Source organism: Canis aureus, chromosome 11, assembly GCF_053574225.1.
Source record: "Canis aureus isolate CA01 chromosome 11, VMU_Caureus_v.1.0, whole genome shotgun sequence".
Taxonomy (NCBI): domain Eukaryota; kingdom Metazoa; phylum Chordata; class Mammalia; order Carnivora; family Canidae; genus Canis; species Canis aureus.
In genome coordinates this window covers 58,377,129-58,400,950 of record NC_135621.1, presented here as the reverse complement: position 1 = coordinate 58,400,950, position 23,822 = coordinate 58,377,129, and the positions used below count along the sequence as shown (strand labels likewise).

Sequence of the window (23,822 nt, the reverse complement as noted above, 5' to 3'; positions counted from 1 at the left end):
GTAAACAAATATTAATTCTTCCTTTTAATAGATGGAGAATTGAGGATATTAAGCAATAATATAAGTGACATTCACTGAAGAAACACGGAGGTCTACAGGATGCTAGGGAAGCACTCTGCAAACCAGGTTCCACCTCAGATTTGATCTGCAGGAAAAACAAATTCCATTTTCAAAAAGTATTTGTAAATTACTGTACAAAGCAATGGGAAATTAAGATACATGCTGGAGGGGTTTTCAGTTTACTAACACACCAGCCTCATCAACAGTTAATTACATTTGCAGTAATAAGTGGCAAAAGAGAGGAAAGAGCAAAGCAGGTAGGATCATCTGACCAGAGGTGATTCAAGGGGTCAAAGCTTCACAGCTGAGGTTTGAGTCTAGGTGACATCAACAATCAGCCAAAGGTAAGATCAGAGCCCAGTGGAACTGATCTACCAGGGCATTAGCTACCTAAGTGGGAAGCTCTAAATGATCAGGTAATGCAATTACTGTCTTCCAAATCCACCAGGATACCTAGGGTTTATTGAGCATGTACTGTAAGGGCTAGCACTCTTCTAAGCACTGAAACTCATGGACTTCATACATCTACCATCTAAAAAGTAGGTGCTCTTATCAAATACGCGTTGCGTAAGAGCAAACTAAAGCTCAGAGAGGTTCAGTGAATTGCCCAAAGTCACAAAGCACAATCCCAAGGGTTTGAATCAAGGTTGGCCTTGCCAGTCCCCACTGCTCTAGGCAGAATTCTATGTTGCAAGGACTTTTCCCTACATCTGAGATGAAACAGTAGTCAAGCCTGACTGGTGAATCATTTTCACCATCTAAAGGCAGCACATGGAGTTAAATGTCTTAAGGTATCCTGCAAACTTAACTCCTGCCAATCTGAACAGGAGTTTTACTTATAACTCAAGGCCGAAGCCCTGACTAAAAAGAATCATCCATTCAACTGTGCTTTCAATTCCATCAGGAACTCTTGGCAAGTCCCAATAAGAGAAGTGTGCTTCTCTGCCCTGCCTGACACCTGTGAGGAGTACCACCAAGGACTCCTTGGCTTTGGGTCACCACCAATCCAAACCCAAGATCAGCATTTTCCATTTCTAATGTCACCTGTATTTACAACATAGAAATAACCAACTCTCATCTCAGCCTCCATTAAAATTCTTTCTTAGACTCTGGAACCAAGGAGTCAAGAAAACTGGCTTTGTAATTGTTTTGCCATTATGTATTTTAACAAACATGAGATAATTTAAAGAATGCGTCTTTAAAAAAAATCAATTATTGATTACAAGTTCTGAAGAGTTGAGGTTACACAAAACCAGGCTTCCAGAGCCACCTTATTCTTGGCCCTGATAATTACAGGTATCCCATACACCAAACCACAGAGCATCATATCTGCAGCCAGGGGAGAGTGAAATGCCAGTTGTCTGGCATGGGGAAAGGTCCTCATTCAGTTTGGAAGTGAGCAGAGTAATTAATTAATTAATAAAAAGTATAGCTTGGGGTAATTAGCAGCAACAAAAACGTTTAGCTGAGTTTCCTCTTTTTATCTTGAGGCAGTTCCTATAGACAGATGCTCAGGATTAATGAAGTTTAATGAGATCTGCAGCAGTCGGCTAATTAGTCAGTAAGGAAGTAGTAGTAATGACAGGGGGAAAAGGGTTCTACTCTTGTTATAAGCTCTGGCCTTGAACAGGTTTTTAAAACTGTGGGGCTATACCCCCAGGAAAATCCCTGAATCAGACCTCAAAGTGGGCCTGAGGTGGGGGGTGGGGGTGTAGGGAAGAGCACGAAAGCTGTGCCACCTACGGATTGGCTCGCCAGCTGAGGAGTAATCATGAAAGCCCAGACGCATGGTGGCAGCTCAGTGTCAGCCACAATCCCCTGGAAAGCAACACCAATTGGTCAACACCAAAGGCAGCCCCTGTCCTGGGCAAGCTGGACAGTTACCAACTTGTGTCTCACTGAAGCCCTTACAGAAAATTCTCAATTCGAACATCCCTTCATCCCCAATACTAAGAATATTAAAAAGGTTATTATTAGTCATGAGAGAGAAGCACTTAGAGACTATGAGCAGCTCCTCTGCTCTCCACCCTACACTTGTACTATCATTATATGTTATGTGTGCATCTCACCTTCACCGCCTCCAGGCTTGGTATACTTCTGGACACCTATGGTAAGAACCCAAGTCCTTTCAGAATTAATTCATTTCTGGCAATACATTTCTCGTTCTGTCAAACAATGAGGGAAGGAAGGAGGGAAAGAGGGAAAATTTTCCAGCTAAGAGAATCAGAACATACCAGGGTTACCACACCCACCCCATTGTCCCAGACCCACACATAAGCAGTGGATGGCAATACTACTGATCGTCCCAATTCACAAGGCCTGTGCTTCAAATTGCTTTCCCATAATATGAATGAATTCGTCCTTTATTTAAGATACATGCTGTGAAGAACCAGAGTGGGCATTTAAAATGAAAGGTGCCCAGCTACAAGTGGGCCAGAAGCCTCTAAGTGTTGCTGGTTCCCTGATAGTTTCACACACAGTCCTAACTGTAAGGACCACTGTGCATAGCACCAAGAAACAAAATCTCCTTACGGAACCAAAAAGTCACCCAAGTAACTCTCATAGGGGGTACCACTTCAAAGAAAAACAGCCTTATAGCCATCACTGTCATAAAGGGGGTATATGCAAGGCTTCTCTCTAACCATTTGAAAGCTTCCATTTTTTCAGCTTTGGCTTCCCTCCCACCACAGGGGCCAGAGGCTATCAGGACCAGCCTGCAAATCACCTTCATACATGGCTTTAAAGTAAATGAAAATATTCCCCTGCCAGTCATTTACATAAAGAAGGTCATACAACAGCTTTGTCCCAGCAATACCAGAGAGCAGTTCTCATCAGGAGCTTTTACCCCAGGAGAGGAGAAAGGAAACACTCATTCAAGTTCAGCACAGAGATTTGGGTTTATAACCTGTCTCTAAAATAAATATAGTTAACTGCTGTAGGCTATTTACTTTTACAGTTTTGGGGCCTCACTGTCACACTGTACTTCTTCACAAGACCTGACAAACAATACAGTCATTTCAGTCCATGCATTTGGCTAGAACCGGTTCCTACATTCTCATCAAAGCTCTAAGACTTAGATTCTATCTAAACCCCAAGGTCAACAGTAAAGGTACTTTTCAGAACTTCACACAGCAGATCTTCTCAATTCAAAAGCAGGACCAAACCTCAACACTCATACTCACTGATATGCCCACTCTTCAGTCATGTGCTCCAACTAAGTGAGGTTCTGGTCCGTGCACAGATTTGGCATTGAGAGAGCTAAAGATTTCTCTACGTGCTATGCTGTTCCTACCATACAGACACAAAGCAACTCTCACCGGGGATCAGGTGTTTTCAAAAACGTTTTGATTTGTGGTATTACATAGTTTACCCATATAAAGGCCACACACTTGCTGTCATCTCCACAGAATCAATCCTAAAAACAAAAGCAGCTGATAATCTGATGCTGTATTCTCTCTTCGGGTGTCACTCTTTACACCTGCAGGGTACCACACAATGAATGGAAACTGTTATAATCCATCCTGAGTATATGCTTGTCATAGCTCCTTCTACATTTTAAGCATATTGCATCCCAGAGAAAAGGTTAGAGATCACTTGAACTATATAATTCCATAAAATAAGGTGTATTCTCAAAAGAAGTGACAATTTGAGTTTACAACACATACGTCATGTCATATAAGAGGGCTTTTCTATAGCCCCATCAAAAGAACATTTCTAGAGGGAAAAAAAAAAAAAACAGATATGCAGCAGTGATATGGCATCTTTCATTACTACAACCGTCAGGTTTTCCAAAGAAAGATATTCACGTTTTTCTAAATAGAGAAGAACCCAAAGAAGGGAACAAACCCAGCGTTCACTAACCCAACAGTCCTGAGTCTTGTGATTCCAGACTGTGCAAGCAGCATAAACATCACACGTGCATTTTTTAAAATGATCAAGATACACTTGCTTAGGCCAAATTAAATCATTCCTGGAATTGGGTGGGGGGAATTATATAGAATAAACATAAATCTCTTGCTCCTCATAACACCAAATTTACAACACAATGGATAGCAAAACAAAATCAAGCTTATAAGTTTTAGAGTATAACAAGTAAGGATGGACTGGTGTTCCTTCTAAGAACTATTTTTATATCTGGTATGGGAAGAATCAAAAGGTGGCCTGAAAACAAAACACAAGCAGCTGGAAGTCTTTACTTTTACTAGACCGTAGCAGTGGAACCAGAAATTGGGATGATCTACTTTATTCACACATGGACATCACAGAATAAAAGGTAACCTGGACCAAATAAATCAACAAATGCTTGAGCTGCTGAAAATGTTTAAAACTAAGAAAAATCAGCACACTCCTGTAAACTTAAATGTGGGTTCTGGCCCAATTCCACATTCCTAGGTAACACCATCACCACTGAACACTGCACTCCAGGGTTACTTTCTGTGTAGCCTATGCTACAGGAGTGAACATCACATCTTTAACTTCAAATTCTACTCTAGCACTACTACCCTTCATTTCAAGCTCTCCAAGTCTCTACAAATAATGTACACAGTGGCAAAATACCAGGCAAAACAAAAACAAAACACCATTTACCAAACCCCCCAATGTCTAAACAACAAAAACCCAAAATTGCTGAAATGGAAGTGGAGAGTACTGAGTATGTAATATGTAACATGGTAACAAATATCCTGTACTACTGGAAGGGGTAGGGGGAGGGTCTGGATCAAGGAGTGTGCATGGTCAGCTCAGTCCCTCTTACTCTGCCAGAATTACCTTTTCAAAGAAAAGGGAAGGAAGTCTTCCAAAACTAGGCAAGGCATGAATTTTATATTGCATTTACCATGCTGCCCTTCACTATCGCCGCCACAATTAAGAGTGAAAAGTCTCAACAAATCCTTTACAGTTGGAGCTGGGTCAGGAATTTCAACTTTTCACCAAATCAAGGTTGCGAAGTCCTAACAAAACGATCTGAGATCTGAGATATACAAAAGCAAGGGCCTTAATCGTCACGAAAGAAATGCTCTTGAAGAGGCAGCATGGCAAATTGGTTAGGGATTCCGAGTCCAGTCCAGGCGGCGTGGGCTGGAATCCCAACTCTACTACTTACTAGCTAAATGTTCTTGGGCAGAGGAGCCTTGTACCTCAGTTTCCCCATTTCCAAAATGGGGAATTTCTAACAGGGATGCTGTAGGAAGCATATGAATCAAGTCATGCAAAGTACTTAGAAAAGTGCAGGAGAATAAGTATCAGGCACCTTAGCTGTATTCCTATTACCACTATTACACCACCATCACCACCGGGCTAGAGTTTAGGTAGGTACCTGCTTTTCCTTCTCTCTGCATGAAGTATGGTTTTTCTTTTGCTCTCCTCCTCAGTAGCCTGTTAGTTTCTCAACAGGACTGACTCTGTGAGAGGACACAGAAGCCAGAAATGCTTGTGGGTTTTGTGTTTTGTTTTTGTTTTTTTAGCAGTGGGCATCTACCCAGCAAAGCCTTGCTGGAGCATTTGGTGAAATCAAATTACCAGTGATTACTGGTACTACCACGTTTTATATGGGTAAACTATGTAATACCACAAATACCCTCCATACATTTATTTGCAGGAGCTTTCATGTCTATATCAGATGATGATCTAACAACCCTTTCTAACAGGTAAGAGAAATGAGATGCATGTCACTTGGGCAAGGTCATTTCATCCATTATCAGCTGCTAAGCACCTGATTCTCTGTACCCGTACCAGTATTAGCTGGATGTTGGCTAACAAAAAGGAGGTCAAAACCCCAACTACTAATAATAAGCATTAACAACTGAAATGAAAGGGAAAAATATATATCACATCATAGGCAGATGTCTAACCATTCCCCCCAAACCCCTCACTATTTCTGTAGCTCCCTTTGGTCATGTCCCATCCCTACCCCCCAAGCACTCACCATCTCATTTTCCCTAATCCTAGTCTTAAAGTTGCAGCTCAAATGTCAACTCCAAAAAAGTCTCTCTCACATCTCACAACCTATGTTCACATCTTAGAACACCTGCCACTTTCTACCTAGTATTCCCTTTTAGAATGTGATTCAAGGCAGTGACGGTGTCTCTTGTACAGGTGTTTCTAGAGGGTTAAGCATCTTAACTTGCTCACTGTGACATTTGCTTGCTTGCTGGATTGTCAATTAAACAGGTGGATGGACTGGATGGTTCCTTCAGCGACGTCAGAGCTATAAGCGTTTTCTAAAACTTTTATCCTGCCTTCCTCCACAGCATGTATTCTTCATTAGCAGGCACATGCTACTCTATCCCGACAGCCAGTCTGCAATAGCACATCAACTAGAGCACATTATAAGCAAGTGGCTTTCAGGTTATGCCAGCTGAGTTTTGAGGACAAGTTCTAGATGACAATTCATTATTTACCAAGTAAAGAAACTGAAGCAACATCTAGAGCCAACACCTATCTTCCTGGGCCTACACACACCTCCCCTCCCATCAACATTCTAGCTTTCAGTCACTCACTGAGCCACGGCAGCAACAGAGAGGTGAGGCAGATCTCAGGGACACCAAAATAAAATGCAGATCAACAGCATTATGCAGCCTCCCCTCTTACTCCACCACCATAACCTAAACTGAACCAGGTTTTGGAAGTTGCCCTAAACGCCCACCCAAATACGTTTCTTTCATGCTACAGGTCAATTCCTGTCTCACACAGGAGAAAGGAAGAAGGACAAGGTTTGCATGACTGCCTAAGCAGAGGCATGCTGGGACTCGGTTTGCCAAAAGTATGGAAACATATTTTCCCCTTTCCTTTTGTTTCAGAGGTTTGCAGACAGATTCAAACGAGTCTCCCTGATACCTTAAGAGATGAGCTGTCGCGGGATCCCTGGGTGGCGCAGCGGTTTAGCGCCTGCCTCTGGCCCAGGGCGTGATCCTGGAGACCCGGGATCGAATCCCACATCGGGCTCCCGGTGCATGGAGCCTGCTTCTCCCTCTGCCTGTGTCTCTGCCTCTCTCTCTCTGTATGTGTGACTATCATAAATAAATAAATATTAAAAAAAAAAAAAAAAGAGATGAGCTGTCGCAGTTGGACTGTCAGTCACATCACTGCATCACAGGAGATTTCTGGCTGCAGGTTTTTGTTTTTGTTTTTGTTTTAATCTCTAACTCAAAATCCAGAGCCCTCAAAGTACTAACACTGGCTCCTACCTATGTGCATGTATTTAAAAAGATCCTGATAGATCAAGGCTTAATATCACCTGAATTTGGGCTATTACATGGCTCAACATCTTCCCAAATACCCTAAGCGATTTTATCAAATACGGATGGATGTCAGCTCTGACCTTCAAGGTAAGCAGAAGCATTACCCCTCCCGATGTTATGCTCCTTGCAATATCAACGATAAGCAAATTAGCAGATTAATTGTTATTAATGGAAGGATTTACTCATCGGTGGCAAGCAGTTTTATCAGAAATTGATACTTAAGAAACCGGATTGGTGAGCTTTTCATTTTTAATGTGCATATTCAATTTGTTGGTTAAATGTGACACTATAAAACACCTATCAATCTGGCTGAATCCCTAATAAGAATTAAATAAATACATGTACTTTAAACAAAATTTAAATGAAATTAAAGTCAGTAAAATCTACCCATGTTCTGATAGACACCTATGCTATGCCATCTGCCTCTCCTATACAGAAAAAACACATACTTCAAGTTCAAAGAAATGTTGAAAATGGCCCCCTCTTGCCACAGAATTTTGCAAAGTCACTCATTTGTCACTTGCTGGCTAAGTGCCACCTCATTTCACCTTTGTGATCCTCAAGTTCCTCAATCCTCAGGGCAGATATGACACTACCTACTTCAGAAGGCTACTGAAAGGATAAATAATACGTATATGAAAGCACATGGCTCATGCTGGAAAGCCCACTAATGCCCTTTGCCCTGTTTTAACGTTATATTCAGTGCAGGAGAAAGAAGCTTGTGCTTGAATTCTTACATCACAGGTATAGTGGACTCATGAGCAATGTGGTGGCAAGGGTGTGACCTCCGATTCCAAACCACACTGCATTGCTCAGGCCTTCACAGCACCACTGGCCTACCACATGGTGACACAAGTGTGACCTATCCTGAACACAGGGCGGGCACGAGTGACTCCAGCACCCCACATTATCAGCCACCCATGGACTTCCTGACCCTGTGGAGAAGAGCCGACCTCCAGAGGCAGGGGAAAGGAAACCACATCATAAGTCCCACACCCACAGGGGAGGATGCTTTCTGAGGAGCTAGGACTGAGGAAGCTGCTTCAAAGCACACTCAAGAAACCATGTAGGCTGCTGCTAGACGTGGTCCAACCGCTCCCTCCATACCTAGCCACGCCCAGGTCCTCCTAGGAAGATAACTATCTCCACAGAAGCAGAGTGGAATGGGACTCCGTGAACACACAGCGAGGTGTGATGGCCAGGCCCACTGCTCCCTCCTCAGGGACACTGAGCAAGTTACCTCATCTCTCCAAGCCTTGCTTTCCTCATCTGTAAACAGAGATAACATCTATGCCTACCTCTAGCATTCTTCTGTGCCTGCAATGAAGTAATACGTATAATAAATGGTACAGAGTCAGGTATAAAAGTATTTAACAAATACAGCCAAGTGTTACTGAAAAGGTGTTTCCTTCATCAGTGGACACTGAGTGAAACTGAGAAGAAAGTCTTGCCATTTGTTCCCTGCACAAAAATTTCTTAGATTACGCATTTGTTTTTTTCACAGAGTGCTCATACACATTATTGTAACTGATTCTCAAAGCAACTCTGGATGAATAAGGAGGGCAGGACAGGTATTCTCTATTTTGCAGGTGTATAAAGCACCCTCTTCTGCATGTTCACCCACTCAAATCTTATTCCAAAAACTGTATCTGTTTTCCCATCTCTTGACTTGTTTGTGAGCCTCTTGAGAACAGGTATGGAAGTTGTACCCCAACGCCTAGCAACAAGCTACAGAGAAGTCCTCCATAAGGCTTAACATTGAACAGAGTAGTTTGGTAATGCCAATAATTATTCTAGATCATGGTCTCCCACTCCAACAGTTTTGTTTGTTGGTTTTTAATGCACGAGACCTTAGCAAATAAGTTATGTTGTAAATTCCCATTGGGGAGGGGGGATAAAGAGAGGAGATCACAAATCAACTGCTAAATCACTGAATGACCTGTATCTCAGTTTCTTCTTCCAAAAACAACTGGTGAGCAAGAGTTGCTCCTTATCAAAGAAAAATTGAGCAAGAATCCATGACATAACTTATGCCTGCAGACAACTATGAGCTCACAGGAAAATGAGGTAAGAAAGGTCACTTCAGAATCACTGGATAACAACAATGGTGAAGATGAGATCTGGACCCGCCCTCCCATCTGACTGTAGGGTAGCACAGAGTCCCTAATGCAGCCAGCTCCAGAGCCCTACCCAGCAGGGCTGGTGTTCCAGTGCCCCTCCCTCTCCCAAAAAGCCAACTGAATTTACTACCTTGATAAGGGCTGCTGTATGTGGGTCTGTGGCCAAGAACTCCCAGTCAAGCTTGGCTACAGTCAGGCCCAATGCTGAATGAGCAGGACTTTTAAAAATTGCTTCCTTGTGCTCAAATGAAAAACTAACCTCCTGTGTCAAAATTGAAATCATATATATTTGCAGAAGAAAACCAACCTTTTTTTTTTTTTTTAGTCCCCCCCCCCCCCAAGGAGAGGGGAGGGGACTGGAAGCCACTGAGGGCTAGGAAGCAATTCTTTGGCCAAAACTAGTTTCTCGTGGCTATTTCTTCAACAGTTTAAAAGGCCAAGCTTGCACATTAATCTGGTATCTACATTTCTGAGGCCCTGCCTCTGTTTGCTTAGAGTATTATTAACTGCCTGGCTTCTAGAAAAACATTACTCATGCTGTATCACTGTGAGCAAAGACATATTTGCAGTTAGAAAAGTTGCCTTCATTTACAGTCACACAATACAAAAACCTGAATGAATGGCTACCACACCCAGAAAACGGATTTCAGTTTCACAGGGTACACTTTTACCTCTCTAGCTAGGTACCTGGATGACATTAGTATGACCCTAACCTCCTGGGTCAACTACTCTTGCTCCATCTCAAAGGGAAAAAGTAAAAAGAGCAGCAAGAAGAGACAACCTGATGTCTAATTAACTTGAGTATCTCTCCAAGAACCACAGGCTTCCTTCTCTTCTCCTCACCAAAGTTCAATTCCCCAGCACTCTGCAGACCACAGGAACTACATGAGGGATGTCCCTAGAGTCTTATCAAAATTTCATTTTATCAAAAAAATTGACACACATAAGCCGTTCCTGAAATTCTAGTTTATTAGCCACATCATAGAGTCAAAACCATTACCATGTGATTCACTCTTTCATTCAACACATTATTTATTATGTGGCTGAAGAGGCCACTGTTTTCTCAGGGGAGGAGAGGCCACAGGGAGGAAGAGTGACTAACTCACTTTAAAACAACTATATATATATATATATATATATATATATATATATATATATATTACTGCCTTCATCACTCCATTCATTCATTATTCATGCACCAAGCACTAGGGAGGCATAACAGGGATGAGCAAACACACACAGGCGGTGTGTCTTCCGTACTCAGCCATGGGTACTTTCATATATAACTATGGTGACCCATCATTCAGCTTGCCTGGGACATGGGGAGAGTGCTCAGAAGGAACAGCCACGGCTAAAACTAGGATGAATTTGTCAATCAATACGGTGTACTAATTTAGGATTTACAGCCACCCCAAGGGCTACTTATGTTTCCCAGTTTTTAACAGATCAAGAAAACGGGGTCCAGGAAGGTCACTGGTGAAGTCAGGATCTGAATGCTGGCTTATGTGACTCCACGGTCCAGATGCTTTCCACCACGCTGTGTTTCTGAGAGATAAAATGTCCTAACGCTGAACACCGCCTCCCAACAGCCCTCAGCAGCCCTGTGCACCACGCCACCACCACTGCCAGGGTCTGATCACTTTCCTCCTCTGCTCCCCCGGCCACTCCCACCCAGTCTCCACCACAGACTGTGCAGCTGGGATTTCATCTGCTTGGCAGTTGTTCGCAGATAAAGCATAATCTCCCTCTAGCACTGCAAGACTGAAGTTTTTATAGTGAGTCGTTTAAACCTCTGCAGGAATAAACCTCTCCTTCAATAGAAATCAGGGCACCATTTTCAAGCATCAGAAACACACTGCACTAGACTCGTACTCACCTCTCAACTCCTATACAATCACACCAGAGATCTAGAGACTCATTGGGATTTAACAGTTCAAACAGACTAAGCAGACCTTCAAAGACTTCATGTACATTAAAATAGATCTTCAAAGTTTCTCTTAAAAAAAAAAAAACTAATTCAATACGCCAAGGCCACTCTCTGCACATCATGCCACCAAAATAAGGCCTATGGTTTGTATAAGGATTTCTGGCCAAACATACACACACTCCAACTAGCCTGTACTTAACGCGACAGCTCTCACTCCAAAATTCCATCACAATTACACTCCGTGGGGGGTGGGGGTAAAATTCACCCAAATAATGACACAGCCTATGTAATTTCCTTACCACCAGAGAAGAACAGAGCCTGCAGACTTTTTATGTTTTGCTCACATTCTTCATGAATAAAGCGTGCCTCAGTGATCCTCAAATTAACTTTCCACTTGCATCATTTCAGCAGTAAAAGAGACTTTAAGGCCAGATCTTTCACAAGGCCTTTGTGAAGCCAAATATAGGCTGGCCTGTGTGTCTCTATGCTACTGTGATTACTGGATTTGCCACTTAAAGGCCCTATGCCTCTTGAAAACAAGGTTGGGGGAGAGAGAGAAAGGCTAAGAAAGGCCTTTCAAAAGCACACACAGTAGAGGCATTCACCAATCTATGGAGGGTGGTTAATATTACTTTGGCTACAGTAGTTCTCTCTGACAAAGCACTGGATGCTCTGGCTCCAGATGTAACTGCCTTAGATGCTTTTTATGAACTTAAGAGAGCCATACCATTGCGACCTTGAACCTACATCAAAAGTTATCAGACTAAAATGACTGCCGTCAGCCTTGTCTACTTTCTAAAGAGAAACACAAAAGGGGGTGTTTCAGTTGGGTGCATTTTCAGGCAAACCAAACACTTTTCTAACATGCTAAAGGAAACCACACCCAGAACAGGTTTCAGGGTTTGGGTGGGGTAAGATATCCAACTTATGTTCAAAAGACTGGGCCCTGCTTTGCCATTTGACCAGGACCTATAATAATGGCTGCCACTGATTACTGAGGGCCCATGTCCCAGTACCATGTACCAGGTACTGGGACAGTTTCCATGGAGAACCTCTCTTACTCTTTTTTTAAATTATTTTATTTTTATTTTTAAGTAGACTCCACACTCAGTGTGGTACCCAACATGGGGCGTGAACTCATGGCCCTGAGGTCGAGAGTCTGATGCTTTTAACCAACTAAGCCACCCAGGCGCCCCAAAACTCACTTATTCTTAGGACAATCTTCCTTCATAAAAGTTGTATTACCCTCATCACAAGGCAAGTGAACAGGCTCAGATTAGTAAAACAAACAAACAAACAAACAAAAAAAAAAAACAAAAAAACCTGCTCTGATTTGAAAAGCAATTTGGCAGTATTCGGCAAGAAGCACAGAAATAACCAAATACGAAAGTTTATGATATAATGTTAAGTAAAAAACAGAAACAAAACACCAAAAGTTGGAATCAATATTCTAATACTGTTAAATTATATAATGCATACAGATAAGAACTATTGAAAAGTAAGAATTTGCTCAGAATGCAGTTGTTGTTTTTTTTTTAAGATTTTATTTTAGAGACAGAGAGCACCTGGAGGAGCAGGGGGAGGCAGAGGGAGACAGCCTCCAGGAGACTCCATGTCTGCTCTGGGCTTAATCCAACCTGAGCCCAAACCAAGAGCTGGATGCTTAACCAACTGCGCCACCCAGGCGCCCCTGGGATTGCAGGATCTTAAACTATTCTCTCCTTTAAAGGTATCATAATTTGACTATGAAATTATTATTATATAAAAAGAATTTTGGAGTAACATAAAGAAAAGCTAGAAATTTAACTTTGTCCATTAATGACCATCAATCCTGCTGTGGTAAGATCATCGGAATGGCCTCCTAACTCCTACTACTTTCATTACTTGTGGCCTTTGCCTCAGGAAGGTTCTGGAGTGGTGCTAGAGGAAAAGAGAAGTAACTTATCTCCCCCATCCCTTTTCTTTCTTCTTTAAGCGGCAAAAACTTCCTGCCAACAAGTTTCAGCAGGTGCTTTTTCTCTCCTACCTAATCAATACCCACTAATTTTAAAGCTTTACCTGTGGACTCACAGGAAATGAGCACTTATCAAGTAACAGCTATTTAGTGTATTTTAAATCCACTTTTACAGCCATACCTGAAGGCATGGGTGAGTTTGAAAGCGGTCTGAAGTCTAATCAAAGGCAAGAAGAGTAACATTGGTTTAATACATTGGTTTAATATAGGATAATTTTACCAAGATGGAGCATGGGCGGAGAAGGGGTGTATTTCTGCTCTAAAAAAAAAAAAAAACAACTTAGAAGTATATAAAAGGTTGAAGTCATAAAGCAGGTATGGACTTAGCAAGACTCTACTTCCCAGAACACCGTGCTGAAATTCTGAAAGAATGTAAAGAAAACGAACCCAGGGAATTTTGTAGTTCTCCATTAATACCAAATGGATAAATGAAAAGAAATTGTGCTTTTCTTAACCACACCAATTTCAAAAACTGCAGGATTAGTAAATAGGAAAATCCCAGCCAAATTCTACAAAGACTTACAAAGCTAGGAATTAACCAACCAGGCTTTTAAAGCCCTGTAATCTAGGGTAATACTAAACTTTCTTTAATTAACTATTATACATTTAGATGCAAGATTATTTTTATAGTTACTTTAAAATGCTCTAGTTTACCTAAAAGAAAAAAAAACATGAAAATCTTACCTTTAATGCATACTTCCTATAAAACACATAAACCTTAAACCTCAGGAAGGTCATAACCCTTCTGGGACTATTTCCCTCTCTGCTCATAAGGGTAAGGAGGCAAGAAGAGACTATTCCAAGGCAGCACTTCAGGGATCATGTTACAATGAAATTCTGACTCAGTAGATCTGGGTGCGCTTGAGAGATTTCTAACAAACTCTCAGATCATCTGTAGACCACACTAAGTAACCAGGTTCTAAGGAACCAGGTTCTAACCTTGCAGTTCAGAATTTGAGGAGTCTATGCTGTTTCTAAGTTTCTCACCCTACAAACCCAAGAGCCTCCCGACTGGTCTCCAGACTCTTTCTTGACCACTACCCTCTAAAGCAATCATCATACTAAGCCATCAGACTCCCCTTTCTTCGGAGGAAAAAAAAAAAAGTCAGAACATATCACTCTCCTATCTAAAATCCTTCAGTGGCTTTCCACCGACTTAACCTGATTTACAGGATCACGTATCCTCTGGCTTTTCAATTATCCTTCTAGTACCCCTCCGACCTGCCCTTTGTCACTCTGCACTCTATAAACTCTGGCCACTCTGAACCTGCTCCACTTTCCTGAACCTGCTCCATTTTCCTACCCTGGTCCCACACCTCATGGTTCTCTACCTTGGGTCCCTAAAACCTGGAATAAGTTTTTTTGTCCACTTACTTCTATTCCTCAGTAAGCCCAACCAGCATTTCCAGCATTCCTGAAATACACCTTCTCATACACTTCCTAACCAGAGGACAGTTCCCATCGAAAAGCAGGCAATCAACGAATTTTTGTTAATAGAAATGCAATCCATTTTTAAGAATCGTTTGTATCATTGTATTTCTTAGATTTTTCTTGCTCTGAAGTTGCCCAGTTTAGTGACCAACTACTGAGCTTTTAAATGGCAAGTCCTTTGCACCCATGAACTGGTTTAACAATTGCCAGAATTTTTTTTTTTTTTTTTTTTTTGAGAGCGCGAGCAGAGGGAGAAACAGACTCCCTGCTGAGCAGGGAGCCTGATGCAGGCCTCAATCCCAGGACCCTGAGATCATGACCCCAGCTGAAGACAGACGTTTAACCGATGTTTAACCGAGCCACCCAGGTACCCAGGGTGGGTTTTAATTAAGCCAATCTAGCAGGGTTTTAATTAAGCCAATCTAGCAAAAGTTACTGAAGGTAGTTATCTATTATCATTTATTTCATCTGTTAAATCTGTTGATTGAAACTTGCCAGGCAAGAGGGAGAAAAGACACCAAGAACTAAAAAAGGCTGAGATCTACCTGACTTACATGCACAAGTGTGATTCTACTTTGAATAGATGTTATGCCTGTAAAGCTATGGTTAACTGAAAACCTGAAGCTCTGTCACTATTTGTGTCATGTTCCAGAAGAGAGGAAAACAAACCCTGAAGTCCATATTTAAATTGTTGTGCCATACTGGACTTCTTAGGAGTTCGTTCATATATAGTAGTTTTCTTTAAAAGAAAATATGATGAGGAAAAAAAGAAAATATGATGAAAACAATAACCACACTTGACATTTTAAATAGTACGTGGATGTTTTCAAAGAAACATCATATAGATTATGGCATCTGTTGTTCAATGCAACCCTGGCAGGTAAACCTGCAAGGTATTCAGTAAGGGAAGCAGACCTGATCTTCAGATATTCAGGAGGCCTCCCCACTGGCCTCCCTTCCAGATACCAAGTTACTGGGATTTCTGCTTTTCAAGTGAAATGCAACAGATTCTTTACTATGAACCTAAGTGGAACTGAGATGCCTTATGAACTGTTTGCACAACCTGTAGATATTATGATCTTTTAATTTTTTTTTAAGCTTGGATCTTTCTGGATAGATCTTCACATCAACTCAGTGGGGAACTGCTACAGACAACTGGTGCCTCTGGCAGATGAGGTGGCTGAGGCCTGCAGATGTTAAATGGCTTCTCTAATTTAGGGGGACAGGGGCCATTCCTGACTCATTAAATGCCTTTCCACTACTAAACTATTTTATTCTAAACATACTTCTTCACGACTCTTCATTGTTCAGTAAATCAGATATAATATCTGGTCCCATTTAGGAGTGATCCACGCAGTTGGTTCCTCCCCATCACTAAATCACAAAGATTGTAGGAATGACCCAATAAGGGAGGATTTCTCAAACTTAAGTGTGCATCAGAGCCACCTGGCAGGCTATAAAAACACCAACTGCTGGGCCCCACCCCAGAGTTTCAGAAGTCTAGCCTGAGAAATTATATTACTAGCAAGTTCCCAGATCACATCGATGCTGGTCTGGGGACCTCCTTTTGAGAACCACTGCAATAAAGACGTCCATAATAACAGTTTCATTTATTTACTCTTTAACAGACTTGGTAACTGCTATGTGTAAAACAGGTTACATCAGGCATTTGTCTTTATGCCCCTAAAACTCTGTGAAATGTAGAAAAAACAAAAAGGTAGATAAACTGCACCCAAAAGCAGTTATGTGAAAATGACAAAACGAACAAGAACTTAAACTTTAAATCTTGCAGGAAGGGAACCCAAGCAGAGATTCTGACCTCCCCTCTTTGTGGGAACACTCAGAACTAAGTGGCATCTAAACTGGAACTCAAAAGTAGTAATCCTGACTAAAGAAATAACTCCCAGTGCAAGAAACCTTGAGAACAGCCTCTCAAGGGCAGGAAAATGCAGGGTAGGTTTAGGGGATCCTGAGTGCTGTTGAGGAAGGAGTAGCAAGAGCTGGAGATAGGAAGGTCAGCTAGAGTCAACTCCCAAAACTTTTTGCACAGAAGACAGCTCTAATCAGGGCCCAGCTTTAGGGAGACCCAACAGTTGTTGTGGGGGTGGGGAGGGGAGGGGTAAGACGCTAAAGAGACTATAAGAGACATAGACGCAGTGGAGGCCCTAGGCATATGAAGAGGGGAGAAGAGTAGAGTCATCAGAAAACTTCCTGAGCAGTCAGGTCATTCAATTTGTAAGAAAAATGGTCTCTTTTCCTCAAAGGGAGTTATCGATCACCTCCTCTTCTTCCTCGCTGGCCTCCAACAGTCCTCCTAATGGAGATCCCAGTCAGTGAACTTAAGCTAAAGGAATCATTATTCCCTTGACCATCAGAGTTCCTGGCCCACCAAAAACTGAGAGCACCACATGTCCAGAAATCTGAGCAGTCCTGAGCTCGTTAATTTTCCATGCCACCAGAACGCATTCATGATATCTAGGGAAAGGGTGATGTGACTCTTACCTAACCCACTTTGTGGTCCTGGACCCTTCAAATGTGGAACCAGAAAACCTGGATTCTGAAGATGTAGCTTCACATCAATTGATTTGAATCAAATGATCTGCCTATCTACCTATACGAAATAAGAATATCTACCCCAAAGAAATATTATTAATAATAAATGCACACTTACTTAGAACTTACTAAGTACTAGATCCCACACTGGGTACTTTGAATAATCTCATTTAGTTAATTACGCAAGATCATACATATTAAAGTTAAGTGCTGTACATATTAATAGTAATTATTACTACATCATTCAAAAAAGATTCTAATTCACAAATCTGTTAAGAACTTCCAAATTTTGAGCTGAAACTCTGGCAGAAGATATACATTTTTTTTAATTGGTGAATTGTCGCACAAAGTTATCTGGCCTTAGAATAGCTATACTATTGGCAGGTATCCAGAGCAAAAAGCCAATCTTTTATGTTTTCGTTAAACCCAAAAATGTTCTTTTAAATCTTGGCCCCCACCCCGCCAAGAGAGTTCTCATTTGTCACCAACTCTTTTTACTGTCACAGTCGGAAATATTTGAAGGCTAATACTTTATATCTAAAACCTTTAAATTTTCTTCATGACAAGAAGGAGGTGTAAGCTCGGCAATCTTATTTCTGTAAGGTTTAAGACATTATGCAAGACAAACATCTAGGTACCCTAACAAACTGGCAAGTTCTTAAAAACTTGAAAATAAATTTTCTTCACAATTTGTGGGCATAAGACCAGCAATATTTTTCCCCTAAGAAACCAGGACCCCAGGGATCCCTGGGTGGCGCAGCGGTTTTGCGCCTGCCTTTGGCCCAGGGCGCGATCCTGGAGACCCGGGATCGAATCCCCCACATCGGGCTCCCGGTGCATGGAGCCTGCTTTTCCCTCTGCCTCTCTCTCTCTCTCTCTCTGTGACTATCATAAATAAATTAATTAATTAAAAATAAATTAATTAAAAAAAAAAAAAGAAAGAAACCAGGACCCCATCCCCACCCCCTAAAAAATGGAACAAGGCAACTCTGAGAAAGCATGTTCTAAATTCCTCTGTAGTCTCCTTCTACGTCCCACTAAAGACCGACTACCCCATAACACTTTCTGGACGAAGGGACAAGTTCATGGAGCCGAAAAGCTAAGAAAAAGAACCTTCTCCAGAAATATCAGGTGCTAGATGTCAGGGTTAGGCTGCAAAGGCGGCAGAAGAAGTTCATTTTGATGCTTTTCAACTAGATCCTGTCTTCATTACAACTCCACTGCCAGGGCCAAGAGAATCAGTGCTCTCTGGGAAGCAGGCAGACAGGAAAGAGGAATCAGGTTTGGGTGCCTATTTCACAATATAACCTCATTACTGTTATTATCATTATTATTGTCATTATTGCAGAAATAAAAGAACATTAATATCTAAAAGTCTAGGAGAAGAAGGTTAGAGAACAACAATGTGTGCTGTCTGAGATCAATAATGCCTGCAACCCCTGGTCAAGCTATTTGTCTTCTCATCTTTAAAATCTCACAGGTGTGTTATGAAGGCAAGATACCACATACAAAGCTCCTACTAACATGTCTGGTACATGGTAAGCACTCAATGAAATCTTTTTCCCCATCAACCCCAAAAGAGGAGACAAGAAGCTTTATGGAATAACTGGAATATGAGCAACTTAGAAATCTACAGGAATGATTTCAATGGGTAAATGGATGAGTGGGGCATTTGAGGCAGAAGGCAAATGGATGAAGCCAAAAACCCTGGGCTTGGTTTTATGAAGAGCTGTAAGCCTGCCTACCTGGAAGGTAGGATTGGAATGTAAGTGCCAGAATAGGAAGCAGTTGGGGTGGGGCCACATGGGGGAGGGTCCACCGCCAAGTTAAGGAGGTTGGATTTTAACTTACACCTTAGGCACAAGCAATAGCTTCTGAGTACAAGAGCAGCAATATTCTGCTATAAAGAATTAAGCTGGCTGATTTGAAACTGGAGAAAAGGTATTATCAACCTGTTACTACAAACGTTTTTCTAAACACATGAGGCTAAGTTTTTTTTTCCTGCATTTCTCTTTTATTTAAAAAAGAAAAAACTAATCCAACTTTGAAGATACAAAAACAGGCTCTGAAAAAGGTGGTAACTTAATTTTGCAGATGAACAATTTGAAAGAGAGAGTGAGCCTGCACTCTGGGTGTGTCTGTTAGGTGTGCTGGGTGTTGGTGGTTAACGTCTGAAGCCACCAGAGGCTGAAGGTCCTGTCTCTTGTCTTACGCCAGGAGTACTAAGTATGAAAGACATCACACCACACTCAGTCCCCTAAATCAGAGTGTAAATAAGTTTACTTATTTGCTTACTATCCTAGTAGACCAAACACATTTTAATATCATACTTCCCTTAGCTAGAACATCAAATCTCCTCCCCTGGTCCCTCTTGAAATTTTTAGGATTTGTGAAAATATCTGAAAACAGCAAAAATGGAGAAATAGCTCCCACAAAATCACGGTACTTTCAGGCAGAGACGCTAAATGAATGAATTCGTATAACAGGCATTTAAAAAAATCATTTGAAAGGACCAGTTTCCAATACTGGGTTTTAAGTGCTAGGAAGGATGATACTCAGGATTAAAATAAGGGGGGGAGGGGTTACTTTGGAGGCATGTATAAAATTAAATTATATGATATAATCTATGTATTATCAAATTTGAAGAACAAACACAAGCTGGGGGTAGGGATGGGAAAAGGTGTTAGCAAAAATTTTCCTAAAGTTGCTTAAAATGCCATCAGTTCCATTTGTTGTTACTATGGGGCAAGTCATGTTTGTAATTCTCTTGGGATCCACCATACTTGAAAGTTAATTCACCCTTTCTCAGTTCCTTAACACGGGTGGTTTTCTGTTACAGAAATACCAACACTAAACTTGTGTAACTCCTAAACCACAATATTTAGAAATAAAGTTATCTGGGCTACGTGAGGGAGCAAAACTCATTAAAAAAAAAAAAAAAAAGTCACCACACAAAATGTGAAGTCTACCCCTTTAGAAGGGATTTCCTTGACAAACGGTAAGGAGGCAAAAATATCAGGGGCGCATGGTGATTTTTTTTTTTTTTTTTAATTTTCCTCTATCCAGAGAAGACGGTTTAAGACATTTCCTGTGTGTAAACTCCACCCTTCTGGGGTAGCAGTTTTACAACCATCCTCAAAGCTTTCAGATAACAGCCTTTTGTTACGGGTGGGCCTATGAGTACACTGCTCCCCACACCTTAAATTTTCCCCCTGGCTTTGCATTTTATCTTACTACAAGGAGTGGACTAACTGGATGTTGGTAATAGGTTTTCTGATCAAGGATCCACCATCGGGTGCCTCATCCTCCACAGTATGACACAGAGAAGCAGAGAGACTTAGACATGCTTACTAGAGGTACACTGAATTCTCAAAACCTAAAACTATGGGGCTTCCAGCATGGACCCAGAAGAACAACAGACAAAATACCATTACTCTTTCCCATTACTCTCCCAGTTAGAGGCAAACTGCCTCTAACCCCCTCCCCCCCAAGTTTTTTCAAAAAGCAAATTCCACCTTCAAAGAGCTCAAGGGGGAATGAAGCAAAGACACATAACCATTCCCTGGAGGGAATGGAGCTTCTGCTAACTGCCCCAGAATGCAGCATAGACTAGCAAATGTTTAAAATCACGTTCTGTTCTGCCTCTTGTTTTCCAGACAAGTGTCATTACTGTCAACTATTTCACAAGACAAATAAACCTGTGAATGAAATATATCCTCTCTCCTCTTCCCAATGAAAACATTCTAGGACTGAGCTGCTTCCTTCCTTCCTCCTCCTCACAGGAACCGTGTTTGTGGCTCTGAGAAGAGTTCAAATAAGAAACACAGAGTGTGCAAAGGCCACTGTTTCACAGCGTGCGTTAGAGCCATTCCTGGCCTACAACCGATTCCAGGGGCTTCCAAACGGAAGGAGTTCTGTTTTCAGTTATGAGTCCTTTTTCATGTATAAGCTCTGAGAAACCGCCAGCCAGGCCTTCTGGTTGGGCAGGGACAGCGAAGGGCTGCAGAGGCCACCGCAGCGGTGGGCTACAGGCCCATCATCCCACACGCTGCTGTACACAGGATCCTGCTTTCTATAAAAATATATGCGGTAAAATACTGGATTCATTCAATTATTGGAGACTAATATAGACGCCAAGAAACCTGTAATTGATCCAACTAATCCAACCCATAGCAATGGAATGACAATAACTGGCTTTCATTATAAATTACATAGACTACTAAATTGATGGGAAGGCTCTCCCCAACACAATACATCAAAAGAGTTAAAATTAGGCTTCGGAATCAAAACTGTAATTTACCCAAGGCTTAAGAACAAAAAGACCACTCCCTCCTCCCCTTTGCTATTGTTCTACAGGACTGGGTGTTGAGCAGTGCCCTTTACACCTTTAGGATTCCCAGAGGTAAGAGGCTGGGGGGGGGGGGGGGGGCTGGGAGATAGAGGTGACCCAGAATTAAATGTCTGCATACTAATAGGTCTATTACCATTGATCCACTGAGCTGCAAGGATAGCTAGGAGGCCAGAAAATAGGTGCTCAGCGGGTAGCAGATGATACCTGACAACCAACAGAAGCAAAAGGATGAGAGAGAGAGAGAGAGAGAGAGAGAGAGAGAGAGGGAGGGAGGGGAGAGGGGGAAAGAGACTCCAAATGGTGGCTTTTCTAGAGTAGAGTGAGAAACTGTCTCCTTTAAGGAGTGAATGGGGTGCTCGCAGCCAACCAGAGGCTTCAGGGCCGGGCGTGCGGCGGCCCGTCTTCATTAGGGTCACGTACCATATGGCACAAATAAAATCTCGGAACCCCCGTAGGCACAGCCCCAGGGCAGGCCCGGCCTCTGGGAGGCGGGGGCTTACCTTGAAGCTGCTTGAATCTCCCTTCCAGCTGGTTGTAGTTGTAAGGCACCTGCCCCGTGTACGCGGGCGACAGCGGCCCGGAGATGCTGGACGTCCTCTGCAATTCCATTATGCCCGGCGTAACGCCCCGGCGGGCTGCACCGTGGAACTCCCGCGGCGGCCCCCTCCAAGCCCCATCCACCACGCAGCCGCTTCCGCACGCCTTGGCTCCCGGCCCCGGCGGCCCCGGCGGCCCCGGCGCAAAGGGCTGGAGCTCAGGCAAGCCCCATTCCGGTCTGAAAGTCCAGCAGACGGACCTGATAGCGAGTCGGCCGCAGCAGAGGCCACCTGAGCCCGGCCAGGAGTCACCGCTCCGGGGTCTAACTCCTCCCTTGTTGCTTTCCTTCCTTGTGCGGCTCCCGACTAGAAGCTTAAAATAAATTACCGAGGAGGGGCGGGAGGGCGGAGGGAGGGAGGGAGGGAGGGAAGGAGGTGCAAGTCCTACTTTAAAAATATTTTAAAATATGGCCAATCCCGAGCGTGCCCCGGTCGCCGCGCCCGGGAGCTCGCGGGAGCAGCACACACACCTCCTCCCGGCTGCCCGCGGCGGCCGCCGGTTTGTAATTTAATCGGGAGCCACTCTCCGAGCGCCGGGCGGTGATGTCACCTGATTAGCATAACAGCATTGTCGGGGAGACGCAGGCTGTACCACGCGGAGGGGCGCGGGGGAGGCCGCCCCCACCCCACCCCACCCCCACCCCGCCGGCGCCCAGCGCGGCCGCAGCCGCCCACCCGGCCGGGCCCAGGACGCGCCCGCCGCCGGGCTACTTCCCAAACAAAGCTGCTGCAATTACAATCTTTTGTTGGGAGCCTCCTGCAACGGAAAAGTCTCCGATTACTATCACACGAAAAGGCGGCGGCCCGGCCGGGCGGGCAGCGCATCCCCCGCGCGGCGTCTGCGGGCAGCGCGGCCACGGGGGCAGGCGCACCTGGGCGGCGGCGGGGCGCGGCGGGGCGGGGCGGGGCGGGGCGGCCCGCGGGCGAGCGAGCCCGGGGCGCCGGACAGCGCGCGGGGCCGCAGCCGGGGAGGTGCACGCTCGGCGCTCGGAGCGGTCCCTCCCGCCGACTCGCGCGGCCATCGCGGCGCCTCGCACACGAGCTCCAGGCGGCGCCGACCCGAGCACGGACCTGCAAGGCATTGTGGGAGAAAGGTACGCGGGCAGGTAAACCCCGCGGGGGTCCCCGCGCGCGCCCAGGGGCTTCCGAACCCACGGGGGCGGCGGCCGAACAGAAACGACCCCTCCGATCCTACTGTGATTTGTAAAACGAGGCCCCTGAAACTTTTGCTTTCTTCAAGATGTTAAAGCCCTCTTTTATTTTTCTCCCATCAGTCTCAACCAAAACAAAATTAAATTAAATTAAAAAATGCTCGACAAAGAACAGTGATCTGAATGTATTTGGGGGGAAATAACTGATCCTAGTTTTTAATTCCCACTTCCTCCCCCCCGCCCCCCACCCCACCCCACCCCACCCCACCCCTGCAACTAACTACAGGCAGACAACAAATCACACATTTTGGCTTTTCCACATGGAGGCCCTGCAGCAATACTCCCTGAAGAAGGTAATTTCGTTCCTAAGGGATTCCAAAC

At 43.5% G+C, this 23,822-nt stretch overlaps 1 protein-coding gene across 2 annotated transcripts in view; it reads right to left on the bottom strand.

Annotated features, from left to right (window-relative positions):
* SPTBN1 (spectrin beta, non-erythrocytic 1) overlaps positions 1-23,822 on the bottom strand; it is a 197,885-nt gene that overhangs the window by 86,942 nt on the left and 87,121 nt on the right. Inside the window, exon 1 of one of the 2 annotated variants that reach the window (XM_077915405.1) lies at positions 22,195-22,563. The exons of the other annotated variant lie outside the window; for it this stretch is intronic. Coding sequence (XP_077771531.1) covers positions 22,195-22,303 — 109 coding nt within the window. The 5' untranslated portion in view covers positions 22,304-22,563. Of the gene's footprint in view, positions 1-22,194; positions 22,564-23,822 lie in introns of those variants that run through there. 2 annotated transcript variants of the gene reach the window in all.